At 36.1% G+C, this 18280-nt stretch overlaps 1 protein-coding gene across 1 annotated transcript in view; it reads left to right on the top strand.

Annotated features, from left to right (window-relative positions):
- RYR2 (ryanodine receptor 2) overlaps positions 1–18280 on the top strand; it is a 682530-nt gene that overhangs the window by 309996 nt on the left and 354254 nt on the right. Inside the window, exons 11-12 of the mRNA XM_070228795.1 lie at positions 6423–6497; positions 12657–12813. Coding sequence (XP_070084896.1) covers positions 6423–6497; positions 12657–12813 — 232 coding nt within the window. The remainder of the gene's footprint in view (positions 1–6422; positions 6498–12656; positions 12814–18280) is intronic.

Below are 18280 nucleotides of genomic sequence, written 5' to 3'. Positions count from 1 at the left end.
GCCCAGATATTTGATCAGACATTATTCTTGGTGTTTCTGTGAGGACGTTTTAGGATGAGTTTAACCTTTAAATCAATAGACTGAGTAAAGCAGATTGCTTTCCCTAATGAGGGTGGGCCTCATCTAATCAGTTAAAGGCCTGAATAGAACAAAAAGGCTGACTCCTCCATGAATCAGAGGGAACTCCTCCTGCCTGACTGGTTTTGAGCTGAGATGTCAGTTATTTCTTGCTTTTGGACTGAAACTGAAACATGAGCTCCTCTTGGGTCTTGAACCTGTCACGTTTCGGACTAGAACTACACCATTGGCTCTCCTGGTTCTCAGGCCTTTGGACTTGCATGGAACTTACACCATCAGATCTCCTGGGTCTCCAGCTTGCCAACTACAGATCTTGGGACTTGTCAGTCTCCTTAATTGCATGAGCCAGCTCCTTATAGTAAACTCTTTCTATATAATTATATATATATATATATAAAAAGTTTTATTGGAACATAGACATGCACTTTTTTTAAAAAGAATTGAATAGTGTAACAGAAACTGTAAGGCCCATGCAACCTAAAGTTTTTACTCTCCAGCCCTTTACAGAAAAGCTTGCCAGGCTCTGCTGCAGACCCCCTTTCGTGGTGGCACTGAAAGTCTTGTATGGGCTGTCAGTCCCCACTGTCCTGGAGACACGCAGCAATCCTGTGCTGAGAGCCAAAGGTAGTGTGACAAAGGTGACTTCAGAAGTAGACTTTTTGCAAGAGGGAGCAGGTGGTTAGGAAAAGAAATATCTTTTTAATTCGTATAATGTATACATTGTTTTCAGAGCTCACATTTTCTATAGTGTCCTTTTACTTGCAAAATGTATTACAGCAGATGCCAAAAAAAGTCATATGGGTTTGTATGTGAATCACGTTATTTGATACATAGAACTGCTGGAAGCAAGAGAAGTATGTAGATCATGGCTGAAAAGGAATTCCAGAATCCGGCCATTGTATTGTAGGGAGAGGCTAGCAAGGAGGTGGTTTGAGGTATGGCTTTCCTACTTATGTTGTGCAAGCAATTTTATAATTAGGGCTTAATATACCTTTGAATATAAACAGGCATGTGATACTATTGTCAGTTCAATTCAACAAACAATATGGAGTCCTTAACTCCCTCTATGGAAACATTGATCATAACACCTCCTCTGCCTCCTCCTCCATGTCCCCAGAGCTACTATTTGCTGTGCAAGGACTCTTCCACGTTTTTTGCACGGGCTCTATCATCCTTTTCTTCTTCACAGTAACCAAGTGACAATTAGCTTCATTTGACATAGGAAGAAATGAGGCACAAAGGAGTTAAGCAACTTTGCGCGAATTCATACACAGAAGTGACATCTTCAGAAAGTTAATAACAGTCAAATGTGGGAGTTATTTATTAACTTCCTGGGGCAAAAATGTGAGCTGTGGTGCCATCGAGTGACGGAGCTCTATGGCAGTGCTCACGATGAAAGAAAGTAGTTTCATTACAGGGGGGAGCATTCTCTTTACAATGTTGAATCTTTTATTAATAATTTGTTTTATGATTCTGCGCATAAGTCTTCTAATTGGAATTGTGTATCCGTTAAATTTTCTTATAAATATATGCCAGACTGTCAGGCTGTGAAGAGCTTGTAAGGACTTGTGCTTTTATTAGTATGTGAAGACCAGTTTTCTCTGGGTCTCAGATTCTGAAGATGAACTATCCTGTCTGTCAAACTGCCTACTTTTTACTGAGAAATAAGTAGTTTGACAATTGAGATAAGACTTGGTATTTTATAACCCAAAATACAAAATAGCTCACTACTTTTATTTCAGTGGACAGTATTATAATACTTTATATAAGTGGAATTGATGACATAATAGGAAGAATTTGTATTTATTAAAAGAATAACCTTAAAGGGCCTCTTCAGGCAATTTTGTGTGATCAGCCTGAAATATGAGTTCTTAATGAAGTGTGTTATATTGGGGGATAATGTGTTGTGTAGACATAGCTTACAGTGTAAAGCCTGGGATTTTCCCCAGTACTGTTGAATAAGGCACATGCTGTTGGTTCTTAGATGTACATATTTAACAAATTCCTGCTCAGTGAAATTATAGGGACTGAGTTTTTCTGCTTTATGAGGTGAAAGAGTCTAAAAAAAATCTGTTACGAATAATATCAGTGTCCCGTTATTTTAACCCCTTTCCTTTTTCTCATTAGCTGTGACGTTGTTTTGGTTCATTGCAAAAACAGTCTTCATTGCGCAGAGAGCTACACAAGTGCTTTTGTGTTTTCATATCCATTTGAATTTGACATCACTGCTGCCATTCGCCCTGAAATCTCCTGTGATGATTAGCTCAAAAGGTGCTATTGCTATGGGTCTGCTTAACTTCTCAGAGAATCTTTCTACCTTCTCGGTCTTGCTGTTGGTAAGGGCGCTTGCTATGAAGATCATCATTTAGTTGTAAGAGTTTCAATATGGTCGCTAATACCATTTGATAAATTGTTGGTCTTTAAAACAATTGTTTTCCTGGACTCTGATTTGATACTTGAGAAACAAGGCAGGGAAAAGGGACCATCCCTTCTTAGAACAGGTGTGCTTCTCCAGGTGGACCAACTTCTAAATAAGTTTGATTGCCCGTAGTGTTGTTTGCAACGGACTGAGATCCTTATTCTATTTAGCATCTTGTTATTGTGATGCCAATTTTCAGACTGAAATAGCCCGTGAAGACTTGATTAGACAACCACTGATGTTCTGCACAGGCCTTGTACTTATATGGGGAAATTCCGTATAACAGCAAAGATTCCGCAGTTGGCAACAAAGCATTGTAAGCAGTCATCAGATTCTCTACAGCTGCCAGTGAAGCATTTAAAAAAAATAAAGAGAAATAATTAAAAGCCAAAGTCCCTTCAGGAGACAAATATTCAAGAAAGTCACCCAGATAAAGCTAAAAGTATTTCAGGTAGGAAGGAGGATCCAGCTTTCCTTTTGAGTTTATATTTGTGTTTTTAAATATTAGTTTCCCCCTAAATTAAAAAGATCATTAGAGTTCTACTTATATAAATAATAAAAGCTCATTGTTGAATTCAATCAATAATGGAAACGTTCTGAAAGAGAGTGAAATATTTGAATGGTAATTCTTCATATCGTTCATTATGTATAGTATATATAATTTTGCATAAACATACTATTTGTATCTTAGAATCCATTTTATTTTATTTTTAAGATTAATTCCTAAATGCCTTTTCTTATACGATTAATGTTAATAGCTTGAAGTTCATTATTCAGCCACTTTCTTCATGCTCATACAGATATTTCTGCGTGTATACATCCCTACGTACCTACATATATAATAGATTTATAATGATTTATTGTTGTACAGAAAATGTATATTATTTACATTCCTGCATCTTATTATCTGACTTAACAACACGTCATGGAATCGCTTCCTCTTTTTATTTTCTCTTGGCTTATTGTGTTCTCTGTTTAATTTCTTTAGACAACTCTTTAGTTCCTTCGTTTTCATTATTTCTTCTTTAATAATTAAGGAATTGCAGGCTAAAACTTTTCGAAGTTTACCTGTAAATTGTAGATTTGTTATGAAGTGTTCTCTTCGTTACATTCTAATAGTATATAATTTCTGTTTCCTTTTTGACCTGTGATGAATTATTTAGGAGAGTTTTAAAATTTTCCAAGTTGTTAATTTTTTTCATCTTTTTAGTATTTCCACATTTTATTGGTTATGATCAGAAAATGTTATGAGTAAATAGCTTTACTTTTACAAAAAATCTGATAAAATTTTCTTTATGGCCAAGTACAAGATCTTTGTTAAAGGTTTGATTGATTTAAAAAATCTGTATTTGTGTGTATCTATATATATATATGTATGTGTGTATATATATGTATGTATATACACATGCACATACATACACACACACATTACATCTGTATTTTGTCATTCATTATTTTTCAAGTATATACCCAGAGATTCTGATTTAACTGGTCTGAGAATTGTCTGTGCCTTGAAGTTTTTAAAGCTTTCCAGGTGATTCTAATATACAAACCAAGGCCAAGAGTTACTGACCTAATGAGATAATGGTTCTAGTCTGTGGTTCTCAGAATGTGGACCAGCTGTGTCAACATCACCCTAGACCTTGTTAGAAATACAAATTCTTGGGTCCCACCCCAGATCTACGAAATTGGAAACTCTGGGGGTGAGGCCCAGCAATCTGTATTTTAACAAGCCTGCAAGGTGACTCTAATACTCACTAAAGATTGACAGCCACTGATCTATATCGGCGGCTTAACATTAGGGGTGATTTTGCCCCCCAGAAGACATTTGGTAATACCCAGAAACATATTTGATTCTCACAACTAGGGCAGGGGGAGGGGGACAGCTACTGCTGGCATTTACTTGGTAGAGGCCAGGGATGCAGTGAACATCCTGCAATGCACAGCACAGCCACCCACAGCAAAGAATTGTCCAGCCCAAAATGTCAGCACTGCTGCTGTGTAGAAACTGATCTGGACCATGGTTTACAAACCTTGGCTGCCCATTGCAACCAGCTCAAGAGCTTTTAAAAATCCTGACTCCAGATTTGGTTTAATTGGTCATTGGTGAAGACATAGCATCAAGATTTTTAAAAGCTTATGGCATGATTATATCCACAGCCACAATGGAAGATCACTGCTGTGGACAGTGGTCGTTGATGCACCTAAAACCCTTAGGTTGTAGTGAATGGATCAGGATGATCTTGAACCTACTGATCGATTTAAACATAAAAAGGTAGACAGTAGTCATCATTACCTCCTGATGTGATGTAATAGGAAGTACAAAGCAACAAATTCTGAAATGATCATGAATCAAACTTGAACCTGCCTAAACAAGCTTGTAGGTTTCTAGATCTAACTACCAGTTTAGAGGTACATGTTTCAAAAAGCCCGGGGAGGATATCATCAGCAAAGTCCAGAATGTAGAATGTACTCCAGGACAAATGATACGGGTTTTTTTCAACAAGTAAATGGCAAGGACAAAGAAGAGAGGAAGGGGGATCTGTTCTAGAATAAGAGAAATTCATGACACCTAACCAGTTTGTGTGTCTTGCTTGGATCTTGATGTGAAAAGACATCCAAAAAAAAGACATTTTGGGGACAATTGGGAAAATTAGAACACTGACTGGATATGTCATAAAAACTAATTATACGTATATACTCTAGGGTTTTAGGGTTGTATGTGGAAGGGTAACTTGAGATTATAGGTAAAACAAGATTGGCCGTGTGTTGGTCATTTTTGAAGCTGTGTGCTGGGTGTATGGGGGTTTATTATAATATCTACTTTTATGTGTATTTGAAAAGTTCCACAATAAAAATAGACTGAGAAGGAATATCTAAGAAGGGAAGAGGAAAAGCAGGTGAGAACAGTGTTAGAAAAACTGTCAAGACAGTAGGAGTTTCCACAGTGTTAAAAAAAAAAAATTTCCATTGGATTTGGGAACATGAAGGTCATTTCACGGCCTTTGTAACATCTGTTTCAGTGGAGAAGTGGGTCTGAGTAAGATTGGAGTCACTGAGAACTGAGAGGAGGTGATAATGAAGCAGAGAAGTGGAGGGCAGGAGAGGAAAACAGGTCAGACATGTTATTATATTTAAGACAGGACAGGGTTATATGTGTTTGAATGATGAAAGAGATCCCACAGAGTGGAGAGATGGTGAGTACTTGGGAAAGAAATGGTGTGTGCATAAGCTTTGGTTTCCTTAAAGCAATCTCGAGGAGTGGATGCAGAGACGAATTTGGACAATGTATATAAATTCCTTCACCTCATGTCTGGCATATTGACAAATTGTTATGAGAGCTTTTGAATTTGGGTATGTATGATGTACACCCAAAGAAATTTCTTTTTGTGTGAGTGTGTGACTTTTTTGTTGATATTTATATTCTTGGTGATATTCATACTTTTCTATCTTTTATCATTTTGCAGATTGTTATATTAAAACATTAAAATTAATGTGTTCTCACATTTCTTTAAAATGTTTTAAATATCTAGAATAGAATTTAGAACTGCAAGTAATTATATGCGTATGTTGAAATAATAATATATTAAACTACATCTAAAGTCTTAGCTGAGTACTTTTATGGACCTAAGTTAAGAGATGGGTGGGGGAGAGGGAGAAGGAGAAGGAACGAATGGGATTAGAGGGAGAAAATAATGGGAGAATATGTTTAAAAGTCAGATGTTTATTCAGGGCAAACTTATGTTGATCACCATTATTGTTATTTTGATTATTTTTATTTCCAGCTATATTGTCTCCTTCCAAAAAGTATGACTTTAACAAGTTTATCCAGAGGCTTTCAATTGCTTTTCTCTTTTAATTGGCTTGAAAAATTGAGTCCAAGAATGAAACACGTTAAAATTGGTTTTTTTTGTTGTTTTAACAGAACTGTTCATTATGAAGGTGGTGCTGTATCTGTTCATGCACGTTCCCTGTGGAGACTAGAGACGCTAAGAGTTGCGTAAGTAGAATTTATAAATACAGACTAATGCGCCAAGTGTACAAAATGCTTCTAGTGCTCTTGACTTGCTAACGACTACAGTGAACAAGCAAATGAAACACTGAGGAAGTGGTGGAGAGATTCTCTCATCTTTTCCTTTCTATTTGTTTCATTTATCTTTCATTAGCCTAAATTCACCAGGTGGTAAGCGATAATTTTATATAATCTGCTTTTGTCTTTGACCTCGTTTGTTTTTGTGGCATCGTCTCATCCCAGTCTGTGCATCTCCTGGCAGAAGGTGTACTGGGACAGAGTGATGTAAGGTTTGGACACAGGACAGATTGTTTGCAAGCCTGTCACACATTTCAGGTCTAACAGACCGTTCTGCCACAGGCCCATCTACGTGAGCAGTGTGGGCTAGGTTGTCAACAGACCAAATAAAAGACCCAGAGACAGTGAATGAGTCATAAGGGTTTATTGGGAGTTACATACAGGGAAGGGCCAGTGGTGGCCGACTGGATGACAGGCAATGTGCACCAGCTACCACCCCAAGAGAAGCTTGCTTACGTAGGCAAAGGAACAAAGGCTGCGTGCTTGCCAAGGGGGACTGTCCCTGTAGGACCTGCATTTCAAGGAGCAGAACCCCCTTCCCTTCCCCGGGAGGGCCTCCTTGTTCCCTTAGAACATGAGGGTCTTTGCGCTAACTCTCCCATGAGAAACCAGCTGGGTTGGCCCAGCCCAGGACTGTTATCATGGTGAGTGCTGGCTCTTAGCCCAGACAAGGAGCCTCAAGGACACATAGTTTTTAAAGGGACACGCTGGCTAATGCCCCTACACAGACTCTGGATTTAATCTTCTAAAGGCACTTGTACACAGGAAACTTGAACATGAACGAGAGTATAAGGGTTGTCATTGGCAGTCACTATCTGTACTTACAAAAACTTTAAAAACCCAGTAAGAAATCTGGATTGCAATACAGAGTCATGGGTATTCATTATAGAAATAAGAATATATATATATTTATATGTATATATGTTTTGATGATTCAGAAAGCTGTCTAGAGATTGACTTTTAGTTCTTTAAATAAATGCAGTATTGATGATAAAGTTATCATTTTGAACTATTTTAAATAGAATGAAAATATCAGATTTTTAAAAAGAAATTATTGGAAGGTTTAATCCTTTACCTAAGAAGCAATAAGTTTTCCATGTATTTGTTCCCTATTATATTGTGCTTTAAAGAAATTATTGATGTAGGATTATAGACTCCATGGATCGGAATAAGGAACTATCTTAGTATAAAATGGTTATCTTTGTAGATCTAATATTTTGAGATTAATGCTTATCTAATGATGATTAAAATAGTTTAGCGATCTTCAGTTGTTTTTGCTTATGTATCTTATATAATAATTTTGAAAAACTTTGTATATCCTTGAACATTTTAAGGTTTGACATAGCAATTTTTTCATTATCAGTTTAAAGAGATGCATAGAATGTGACTTAGCGTATTATAAGTAGTGATATTTTAAAGTAAAGTGGTTATGCCACTCTTTTAAAAGTATCCCATTGACCCTAAGTATGGCACTGATTTACTAACCATCTTTGTTTATTTAAAAGTACTTGAATGTGGTCTTCTTTAACAGCAAAAGTTGCATATTCCGTTTTCTTGTTGAAATCGTATTCTGTTAGTCTCCCATGACAGAATTTTATCCCAATCATATTTTTTAGGATCAAAGGACTTTTACTGCTCACTCTATCATACTCCTATGCAACAAAAATATGTATGTAGGGGCTGGCTCTGTGGCCGAGTAGTTAAGTTCGCGCCCTCCACTGCGGCGGCCCAGGGTTCGAATCCTGGCCGTGGACATGGCACTGCTCGTCAGGCCACGTTGAGGTGGCATCCCACATCCCACAGCTAGAAGGACCTGCAGCTAAGATGTACAACTGTGTACAGGGGGGGTTTGGGGAGATAAAGCAGAAAAAAAAAAAAAAAGATTGGCAACCGTTGTTAGCCCAGGTGCCAATCTTTTAAAAAAAAAGTATGTAAATTAAAGTGATTTTTTATATTTCCTATGATAGTAAATCTGTAATTTTATAAAGTTCTTCTATGCTAACCTTGTTAAATATTAGTTAATTGAAAATATTAAACTTCTTCCATATAAGTACATAGTTGATTAAATTCACCTAAATACTAAAACTCTTGATAAATATTGAACTTGAAAGTAAAATTTTATGAGAAATGCATCTCTTAATGAAATGGAGAAAGAAGTGGCAAGCTTTTAAAGCAAAAGAAGGAAAACAGCTTTTATGTGCTTCATTATTTAGGCAGAGAATTTAGGGAAAAGGGCTTTAAATATGTACATATATTTCCTTTACCTTGTGTGTTATAAAAAGACAGCTTAATTAGAGAAAAGAAGTAGTGAATAAAAGTGAAATTTAGGGAAGTATTGTTACCTTTATAAAACAGATTCCAGATGTGTCTTCAGATTTATAGGCATGCCTACCCTTCAGGATTGTGTGCTTAAAGAAATAGATTTTTTTTTTTTAGCAAATGAGCCCCTAAATCTGTCTCAATTTATAGATTAAAAAAAAAAAAAAGAGGAGGGATGAGAGCTTCGGAAAACCTGACAGGGCTTCGTTTCTATTGTCAGCAATATTGTAGAGGAACTGTAATTGCATCAATCCGGATTGTTCTCCACACCTTTCTGTGCACACCTAAGACTGTGTTATCTTGATTCTGTTTCTCTACTGTTGCCTGATGTTTGAAGTTTGAAATAGAAAGTGTGGAGTTTGTTTTGACTTTGAATTTGGATGACTGGTATATAGAAAGGGCCTGGTCTCACCGTCACCAGAGTTGAAAGGGGCATGTTACTAAGAGTACTATGATTTGTGGTTATGATGTTTGCCTCCCAGAATCCAGATGACACCAAAGGGAACTTGACAGCAAAAGACAGGGCAGGTGGTTTTTCAACCGTTTAAAAGAGTAAAGAGAGGTGTTTTTAGTCTACTCTGTGGCCCTTGATTTATACCATTTCTACCTTCCTGTCTACAGTAGGAAATCAGGAGGTTCATGTATAATGAATACAATTATTTTAAAGTTCTTTTTTTATTCCAGATTCTGCTGAATCTTTTAACTACTTTGGCTGCATTGTAATTGTACAAATTAGACTGCATTTAATTTACATATTTTACTATATGCAGTGGCCACATATTTACTAATTTTTCTGTATGCTTAGGAAATGATAGTCCAAGATCCTGCTATGTTTATAACAGAACTTTATTTCCAAAGGTCAATATTTATATTATAATATTTTGGATACTCTGTTTTTTCCCACCAATGAGGCCCCAAACTATATATTTGTTATAATTTATGTAGCCAAATAATTATATATTTTATATTGCATACTTAAAGAAATAAAATTAACATTGTCAAAAGTTTTTCAGTATCATGACCACTTTAATAAAGCAAGTTTTAATTTAGGGAGTGAAATATAGTAGGAAACACATTCCTGTGTTTTACCCCGATGCGAAGTTGTTAGAACATTGTGAGTAGGATATATGTCAGTTTCTGTAGTGGGAATGATCATTGCAATTAAAAATAAGCATTATGAATATTTCAAATTCCACTTTCTTTTATATTACAAATAAACAAAATCAAAGGTTGACATATCATGAAGAGTGAGCAAATACTCCCCGTTCTCTTTAAGGTAATTTGAAGTAAATATAGATAATAAATAGGGAACAGTTTTCTGATATGTTACTGTAGGAAATTGCTTTATGTAACTCCATTACTATTACTACTTCCAGCTTTTACTAAATATTATTATCTTGCCCCTTGATTCTCCTGGGCTTGTCCTCCTCTGGGCTATAAGCATATGAGACCAGCTAATTCGAGTGCCTGTAAGTTAAAGAAAGAGTGTCTAGACTTCACGATGCTTTGCCAATAACTGGCCAAATTCATTCCATTTCTAACAGAATCTCCTTAGTGATTTGAAATGAGCGCTTGTATGTATGAGCTCTGTTAAATAGATTTGAACATGGTATCCAGAATACCCTCTAGAAATTCTGGTAAAAAGTATGTATTTGGTCAAAATGTTGGACTATTTTGAAAATGAAGTTGTTTTCTATGATGATTAAGATGAGTCATTATTTGGAAAAAATATTCAAAATCTTCAAATAATGGAAATGAATATTAAAAATAATTGTGTTTTTCATAACATCTGCAAAGAATAAACCTAAGTTTATAAGGAGGAAATAAATACAGCTTGTTTATTAGCAGACTAGAAATGCTTTAATATCCTGTTTTTGCTAAACAAACTTTAATTTCATTTTTAAGATAATACTTTGTTATTATCAGTGTTTATTGGTACATGGTTATTAACTTAGTTGGGGAACTTGTCCAAATTAGTTGTCTTTATAAACAAATCCATGTAAAATGAATTTATTATTTTATCATTCTACTGTTAATTCTCCATGCTAATATCTGAAGTCAAAAACCAGGGTTAGGAAAACAGCAGTATAGTTACAGAAAACAGACTTATGGTTTCCTAAGATTGCTGAATTTGAAAAAAGTATTCTCAATTTGTAGACTACAAAAGTTTTTAATAAATCTATATTAAAACAAGTTTATTCATTAACAAAATCATATTGAAATCTTCCATATCTTTACTTGTATCTATTTGACTCATTACATAGTGACAAAAGCTTCTACTGTAATTGTCTTTTTAAACAACCATCCTTGTGTTTCTTTTGTTTCATTTTCTCTTTGTCATTGACATGTGAAGCTTCATGACATGCGTTCTTTGTAGAGTATATCTTTTCCCTTTCTAAAATACCTGACAGCATCCCCTTTATGCTTTTTGCCTTGGATTCTAATTTATCTGTTATCAACTTTACCATCACTATTTCCTTTTGATTTTATATGCATGGTGAGTCTTTTCCAATCATTTATTTCTAGCTTTTTTTGAATTACTTGATTTTTAGCATGTTTCTTATCAGTGATAAGAGGTGGTCCTCACTTTGTACGTTACCACGTTAACTGAAATTCATGCAACTCGGAACCTTGTTTTCACTCTGCAAGTGGCAAGTGGATGGTTTCGATGTGCAGGACTTTCAGGTAACACAGTACTGTGCAAGGTGAGGATAGTCTGTATCTTGTTTCTCCTTTTCTACCCAATCTGAAAGTCATTATTTTTAAAAGCAGATTTTAATGATCATAACTTTGCTTTTTATCTTGTTTTCTGCAACCTTGGTGTATATTTCCTGTTAATTGCACTTTTTCTTTCCTTCTTTCCCTTGACCTTTTTAGAATTCTCATTTTCTTGGTTTGTCTTTTTTGCTCATCGGTTTTTCATGATATCATTGTTCCACATTATTAAAATTTGAAGCATAGGAATAAACTTTTTTTAGGTAAATATGTACTTCAGTTTTTATTTATTTACTTTTTTTTGGAGGAAGATTAGCTCTGAGCTAACATCTGCTGCCAATCCTCCTCTTTTATTTTTTTGCTGAGGAAGGCTGGCCCTGAACTAACATCCATGCCCATCTTCCTCTCCTTTCTGTGTGGGATGCCTTCGACAGCATGGCTTGATGAGTCGGCATAGGTCTGCACCTGGGATCTGAACCGGCGAACCCTGGGCTGTGAAAGTGGAACGTGTGAACTTAACTGCTACACCACTGGGCCAGTCCTTATACTTCAGTTTTTAAATATGAGTTCCAATTAGTCATAATTAGGCATTGAGTATAAGACTGCTATTTTTCAAATCTGTGCAAATCCAACAAAAGTTTTTAACTAGTAAATTTTAAAGTATCATTAAACTTATAATTTTTATATCTGTTACTAGTGATTAGAGATTACCTTTGAACACAGTTCCTAGTCATCTTTGCCTGGAATAGTGCACAGTGTGGATGGATCACATTTAAACTTGGAAGGCATTGAGTTAAATTTCACTTCTACTTACTAATAGCTGCGTAATATTAAAAATTATCTAATCGTTCCAAATCACCGTTTTGTTATTTGTGAAATGAAATTAATACTACCAACATCATAAGGTTTTTGAGAACATTCAATAAGACAATATATGCAAAGCACCTTTGTTTGTTGTTTGACATGTACATTTTAACTGTTATTTCTCCTGTGATTGTGGATACCATTGGATCGAGTCTTAACTGTTCTTGTTAGGTGGAGTGGAAGCCACATAAGATGGGGCCAGCCCTTCCGACTGCGCCATGTCACGACAGGAAAGTACTTGAGTCTCATGGAAGACAAAAACCTGCTACTCATGGACAAAGAAAAAGCTGATGTAAAATCGACAGCATTTACCTTCCGATCTTCCAAGGTAAGACAGGAAATAGAATTTTGGATTTCCTGTAAATATATTCCACCGAATTTCCTTTGCTGTTAGAAATACAAAAAGCAATGATGTGAGCATGTTTTACGTGTATTTCTGAATTCCCAGTTTCTCTTCCTTCCATTCCTCCTGTGCTACTGTTGTATGACCATATGATGTTAAAGCATGCCAGAACGTTTTTCTCAAAGGCACATTTGCACATCCACTCTTATATGTATAGACTTATATAGAGAGACTTATATAGAGAGACTTATATAGAGACTTTTCTTCTTACTATGTTGAATCATTTGTAAGGATAAAACCTCTAAGGGAACACTTAAGATCTTTAATGAGACTCTCTCTGAAACAGATGTTGAGTAGAATAGGAAAAAATAAATGCACATCCAAGTCAAGTGGGAATGCTGGTGCCTCATGAGTGGTTCCTAACTCACCAACCCTGCGATGCAGCGGATTCCTGACCATGCCTCAGCAAGAGAACAAATGTCCTGAGCAGTGAAGTGTCTCAGGAATAGTTGAAAGTAGCACATGTTCAACTGACAAATGCCAAGCATCTGTTGTATTCATGTTTATGATAATTGTCTGTATTCCTGTCCTTCATTTAATAAAGAATGTGAAATGTGAGAATAATGATAGGAATGGGGTTGAATTACCATTAGCTTTTGTCTCAGAAATGCAAAACTTTGCCCCTGTTATAGATAAAGGTAAGTTTGGGCGAGACCAGGAGTATCGCTGTAGACTGAGTCTATGTCCCTAATGCCCTTCTCTCAGGACTCCTGCTTTGGAGTAAACAGAATGGTGGAAGATGCTCTGATTCATCGCGAGATTGAACCCCAGAGTTCTCTGTCTCCCAGAAAGACAGCCAGTGTAGTTGCTATTCCCTGTGGTGAAAATAGACAAAGCTGGTCAACTCCAATGGACAATCTTAGACAGGGTCTTCATCTATTATACTTCTTGTGTGGACCCATCCAGGGACTCTGAAGGGGCTGCTTTGGTAGACCTCGGGTGGGCAGGTGCTCCTTATCTCTGTAGTTAGAAAGCACAGTTGATCTCATTGTGAACAAACACGGTGCCAGTGGGCTTCTTCCTAAAGCCTAACTAAGCAGAGGAGTGGAAATTTGCTAGTTTATCCACTGTTAGCATTTCAGTCCAAAAAGAAACAAATTCAGGAGGAATTCAGACAAAAGAAAGCACTGAGTGAGACAAAGAAGGATATTTGTAGTATTAAAGAATGCAATTCACTGAAGATATAACAGTTACAAAATCTGTGTATCAACTGAAGTAACGTAGTATTAATATTCATAAAACAAAACCTGCTGGTCCGAGTAACTGGGCTGGGAGTGCAGAAGAGCCAGTGCAAGCCAGGTCATCTCTGTCTAAACCACCTAACTAGTGTGGGTTTAAATAACCAGGAGTTAGCCCCAGGCCTGGAATCCTGGGCTGGCTGGTTCACTCATTCACCCCCGGGTTGTCACGGCTGGCGCAGAGGCCTGGAGGTGCACCCTTGACCTCGCAGGGCCTCACACAGATGAAGCATCACTCGACCCCTCCGTCAGCTCCCAGGCAGCAGCCTGACTCTGTTGTCTAACTGTGGTCTCCAAAAATCCTACTCTTGCATGTGGAAATCTGAATCCTGAGTTCATCTTTCTCTTTTCACTGTTTCTATAACAATCCTATTCCTATGGTCTCCAGAAATCCTACTGTTGCTGTAGAAGGCTGAATACTGACAGTCTTTCTCTTTTCATTCTTTCTATAACAATCTTAATTCTCCAGGAGGTAAATGGATGCCTCTGTCAAAACAGGGGCTAGTTTATTCAAATGGAAATGCAAATGCAAATGAGAAAAGTATATTAACATATCTCAAAACTTTCTTGCATACATATAGCCATTGATCTAGCAATCTATTTTTTTTTTCAATGAGTGGCGTTGTCTTACAGAAATAAAATAAAACCTGTGCGAGTTAATATTATTCTTTGTCGTGGCAAAAAACTGAAGACGACTCAAATATTCACCAAATATATTTGATAGCTAAATGCTATTAGCTATCAGAATATATTGATCAGGAAAGATAGCAATGATAATATTGTTGAGTGAAAAAAAGCAAGTCATAATTTTAAAAATCTTATTTTTTTAATTAAAAATGAAATCCTTGTGTGTATGTTTATATGTGATTATATGATAAATATGGAAGGATCTACACTAATCTTTTAACTTTGAATACTTTAGAAAGATCAAATGGAGTGTTTATAAGAATATCAATGCGGGGGAATTTTTAGTTTAACTTTGGAAAAACAAATCTTTGGATTTTTTGCTGTTATAAAAGCCTGTTTCTTTTGTAACAAAAAAATCAGTTAAAGAATGAAACGGCCAATGTGCTGACATCCTTGAACACAAGAATGTGTACATTTTATGTGTTTTGTGCACATTTTTGATTTGTTTTTTTAGGATGCATTCCTGGAAATGGAAATGTTGACTCAAAAGCTATGAATATTTTCAAAAGCTCTTGATAAAAATTCTTGCCCAAAGCAATAGCCCTTGAAACATTTTTCTCCAAATATCTGTGCTAATATTCTGTCACTGTTAGAGTATAACTTGCATTTAGAGAATTTTTACTGGCCAGAGCCTTCTCTGGTCTTTGCTCAGGGCTTCTGCTCTGGGGTTTAGCAGTTGCGTGATGTCATAGCTTCCACTGAAGGCACAGAGACCAAGGATCCCAATAGTACGTTTTAACATGCTGTTCAGTTTCTCTAAAGCTGGTCTCCTGCCTGGTACTTCTTCAGGTTGTTAATAACTTGCTGGCATACACTCCACTCATTTAATTCACAATGATAATTGCACATGATAACAAGGTTGAGGGTAGTGAAGGTGGAGGTGCAATTGAAGAAAACGTTTTATTTTTAAAATCACAGTCGAATTTTAATTTTAAAATCATTGGCAGATTAGGTAATAAAGTTATGTTCCATGAGATAGAGACAGTAATTCTTTCCATTATTTATTTCTAAAATTAATGTTTTTACTATTTATTTAGTGCATAGTCATGTAGAAAATCTTAAAAGGGAGTATGAAAATGTGGTAAGGGGGAAACTTAAATCATGTACAATTCATCACTCGGAAACAACTCGTGTGTGTGTGTGTGTGTGTGTAGTTCAGGTTTTTTTTTGAAGAAGAAGATTAGTCCTGAGCTAACGTCTGCCACCAATCTTCCTCTTTTTGCTGAGGAAGACAGGCCCTGAGCTAACATCCGTGCCCATCTTCCTCTACTTTATATGTGGGACGCCTGCCACATCATGGCTTGACAAGTGGTGTGTAGGTCCGCACCTGGGAACAGAACCAGCGAACCCAGGGCCGCTGAAGCTGAATGTGCAAACTTAATTACTACATCACCAAGCTGGCCCCTGCAGTTCAGTTTTTAGCAAATAGGTACATATTTTGATACTTAATAGGGCTAATTATATACTATGTTGTATTTAGTTTTTATTTAATATACTACTATATTCCTTATTTAATAGAATTTTGACAATAACTCAACATTCTATTATAGATTTATCATGATTTATTCAGCCACTTCCTTATATTTGAATATTTAATTTTCAATTTTGTTCTCATAAATTGAGCATTTTTGTCTCTAAATATTTCTGTATATTCCTTTTAGGAAGTTGAACTGTTTGATTAAATTATATGAAAATTTAAATAAGGTTTTTGGGTTTGGAAGCTCTTAGAGGCTGGAGGACTGTGACTATGTTAGATGCCATGCTATGGCGCCGGCCACTCCGTGGGTCCTGGTAACGCTCCAGTGAACGGACGCTTGGAGGCAAAGTGTTCTTCCAAAATTTGTGCCAGTATCCATTCCAAGCAGCAATCTATGAAAGTTTAGATTTCTGTGCCGCCTCATCACAGATAATTCTTAAAAATCTTTGCTAATTTTGATAGGTAAAGATCAATTGTATCTTATTTTATATTCTATGGATTTTAAGTTAATCTCTCTTACTGTGAAACACATAATTTTAAAGCCATATTATAATGTTTGTAATATGCTGATGCATGAAACATATTCCCTGCAGTAAGCAGTTTTAGAAATTGCTTCTTTTCATTCCCCTGAACTCATGTGGCTTTTACAAGCAAATGAATCTGAACAAAACGTTCCTACACTTTATACTCTGTCTCTAGAGCGATGTCTTTAGACTTCCCTTCTGGTATGTGACATTTGCAGTTTAGTCTAGCATGTATTTCAGATTATTTAAGGTATTTGAAGTATCTTAAATATATATGTATCTTATATATATATTCCTCATGAAATATGTATATATTTCAAATGAGCTCCTCATCCTAACTAATATGGACCCAAATAGGAAGAACGGCAATAACATGTCTCAGATTGTAGAGTTTTGGATTTGCCAGTAAAATTTATGATAAAATGGAGTGTGGGTGTATTCAGTTGGGAATGGAAAGAAATTCCTTATTTTGCAGTGCGTTGAAGTTGGGTAGAGAGACTTGATTCTCCTGCCTCGCTCTTCTCTCAGAAGAAGGGGAGGAAGGGGCTTTTTCTATGCCTTCTCCCACGTTCTTTGAAACTCCCCTATGTCATCTCTTGAGCTTTCTCTAATCATGTTAGCATCTTCTAGTTAGGCCTAGGGCTGGATATAATGAATTAAGAATTTTAAAAGTGACATGTTCACAACAATGCCTGGTTTCCAATGTCTACAACTGGTCACTCAGATTCCCATTTTGTTAGTAAAAAGTAGAACAGTGACTTTAAAAAATTTTTTTCTGTAATAATAATAGTAATCTTTATCAAATCAAATTAATGCCTCTGGCTAACTTAGTCTCTTTAGAATGCATTATACTCTCTCTACTGTATTTTGAGTGTTTCAGTTTTTAAGTCCTGATTTTCAGAAGTATGTGGATAACCATTGACTCTGTAAGGGAAGTAAAACCGTAACTGAAATTAAAACTCTGTGTGTGTGTGTGTGTGTGTGTAATATCTTACACAATAGTGCATGATTCTTGCATAATATTTTAACTAATTTTGTCTTGGTAAAAGATATCTTTAAAAATAGAAGCTGCTTATAATACTAGAAAAATAGTTAAAATCTAACTACATGGTCTTGGGAAAAGCACTGGAATTAACATACCACAATTTGATGACATAGTTTTATTGAAAATAAATTACAGAATAGCAACTGGTATCCCAGGAAAAAATAAATGGCACAGAAATACGCTCACATATACAGATATGTTGTGAAAAATTAAAGAGTTATTAATAGTAGTGATTGTAGGGCCTGGCCACTGTAAGGTTGAAAATGCTTGCCATATCTTTACATGTGCTCCACTTCAGTGGCCTGGGGTTCGCTGGTCCAGATCCTGGGTGCAGATCTAAGCACTGCTTATCAAGCCATGCTGTGGCAGGCGTCCCACATATAAAATAGAGGAAGATGGGCACAAATGTTAGCTCAGGACC

This window comes from Equus caballus, chromosome 1 (assembly GCF_041296265.1).
Source record: "Equus caballus isolate H_3958 breed thoroughbred chromosome 1, TB-T2T, whole genome shotgun sequence".
Taxonomy (NCBI): Eukaryota; Metazoa; Chordata; class Mammalia; order Perissodactyla; family Equidae; genus Equus; species Equus caballus.
This window is presented reverse-complemented; position numbering and strand designations above follow the sequence as displayed.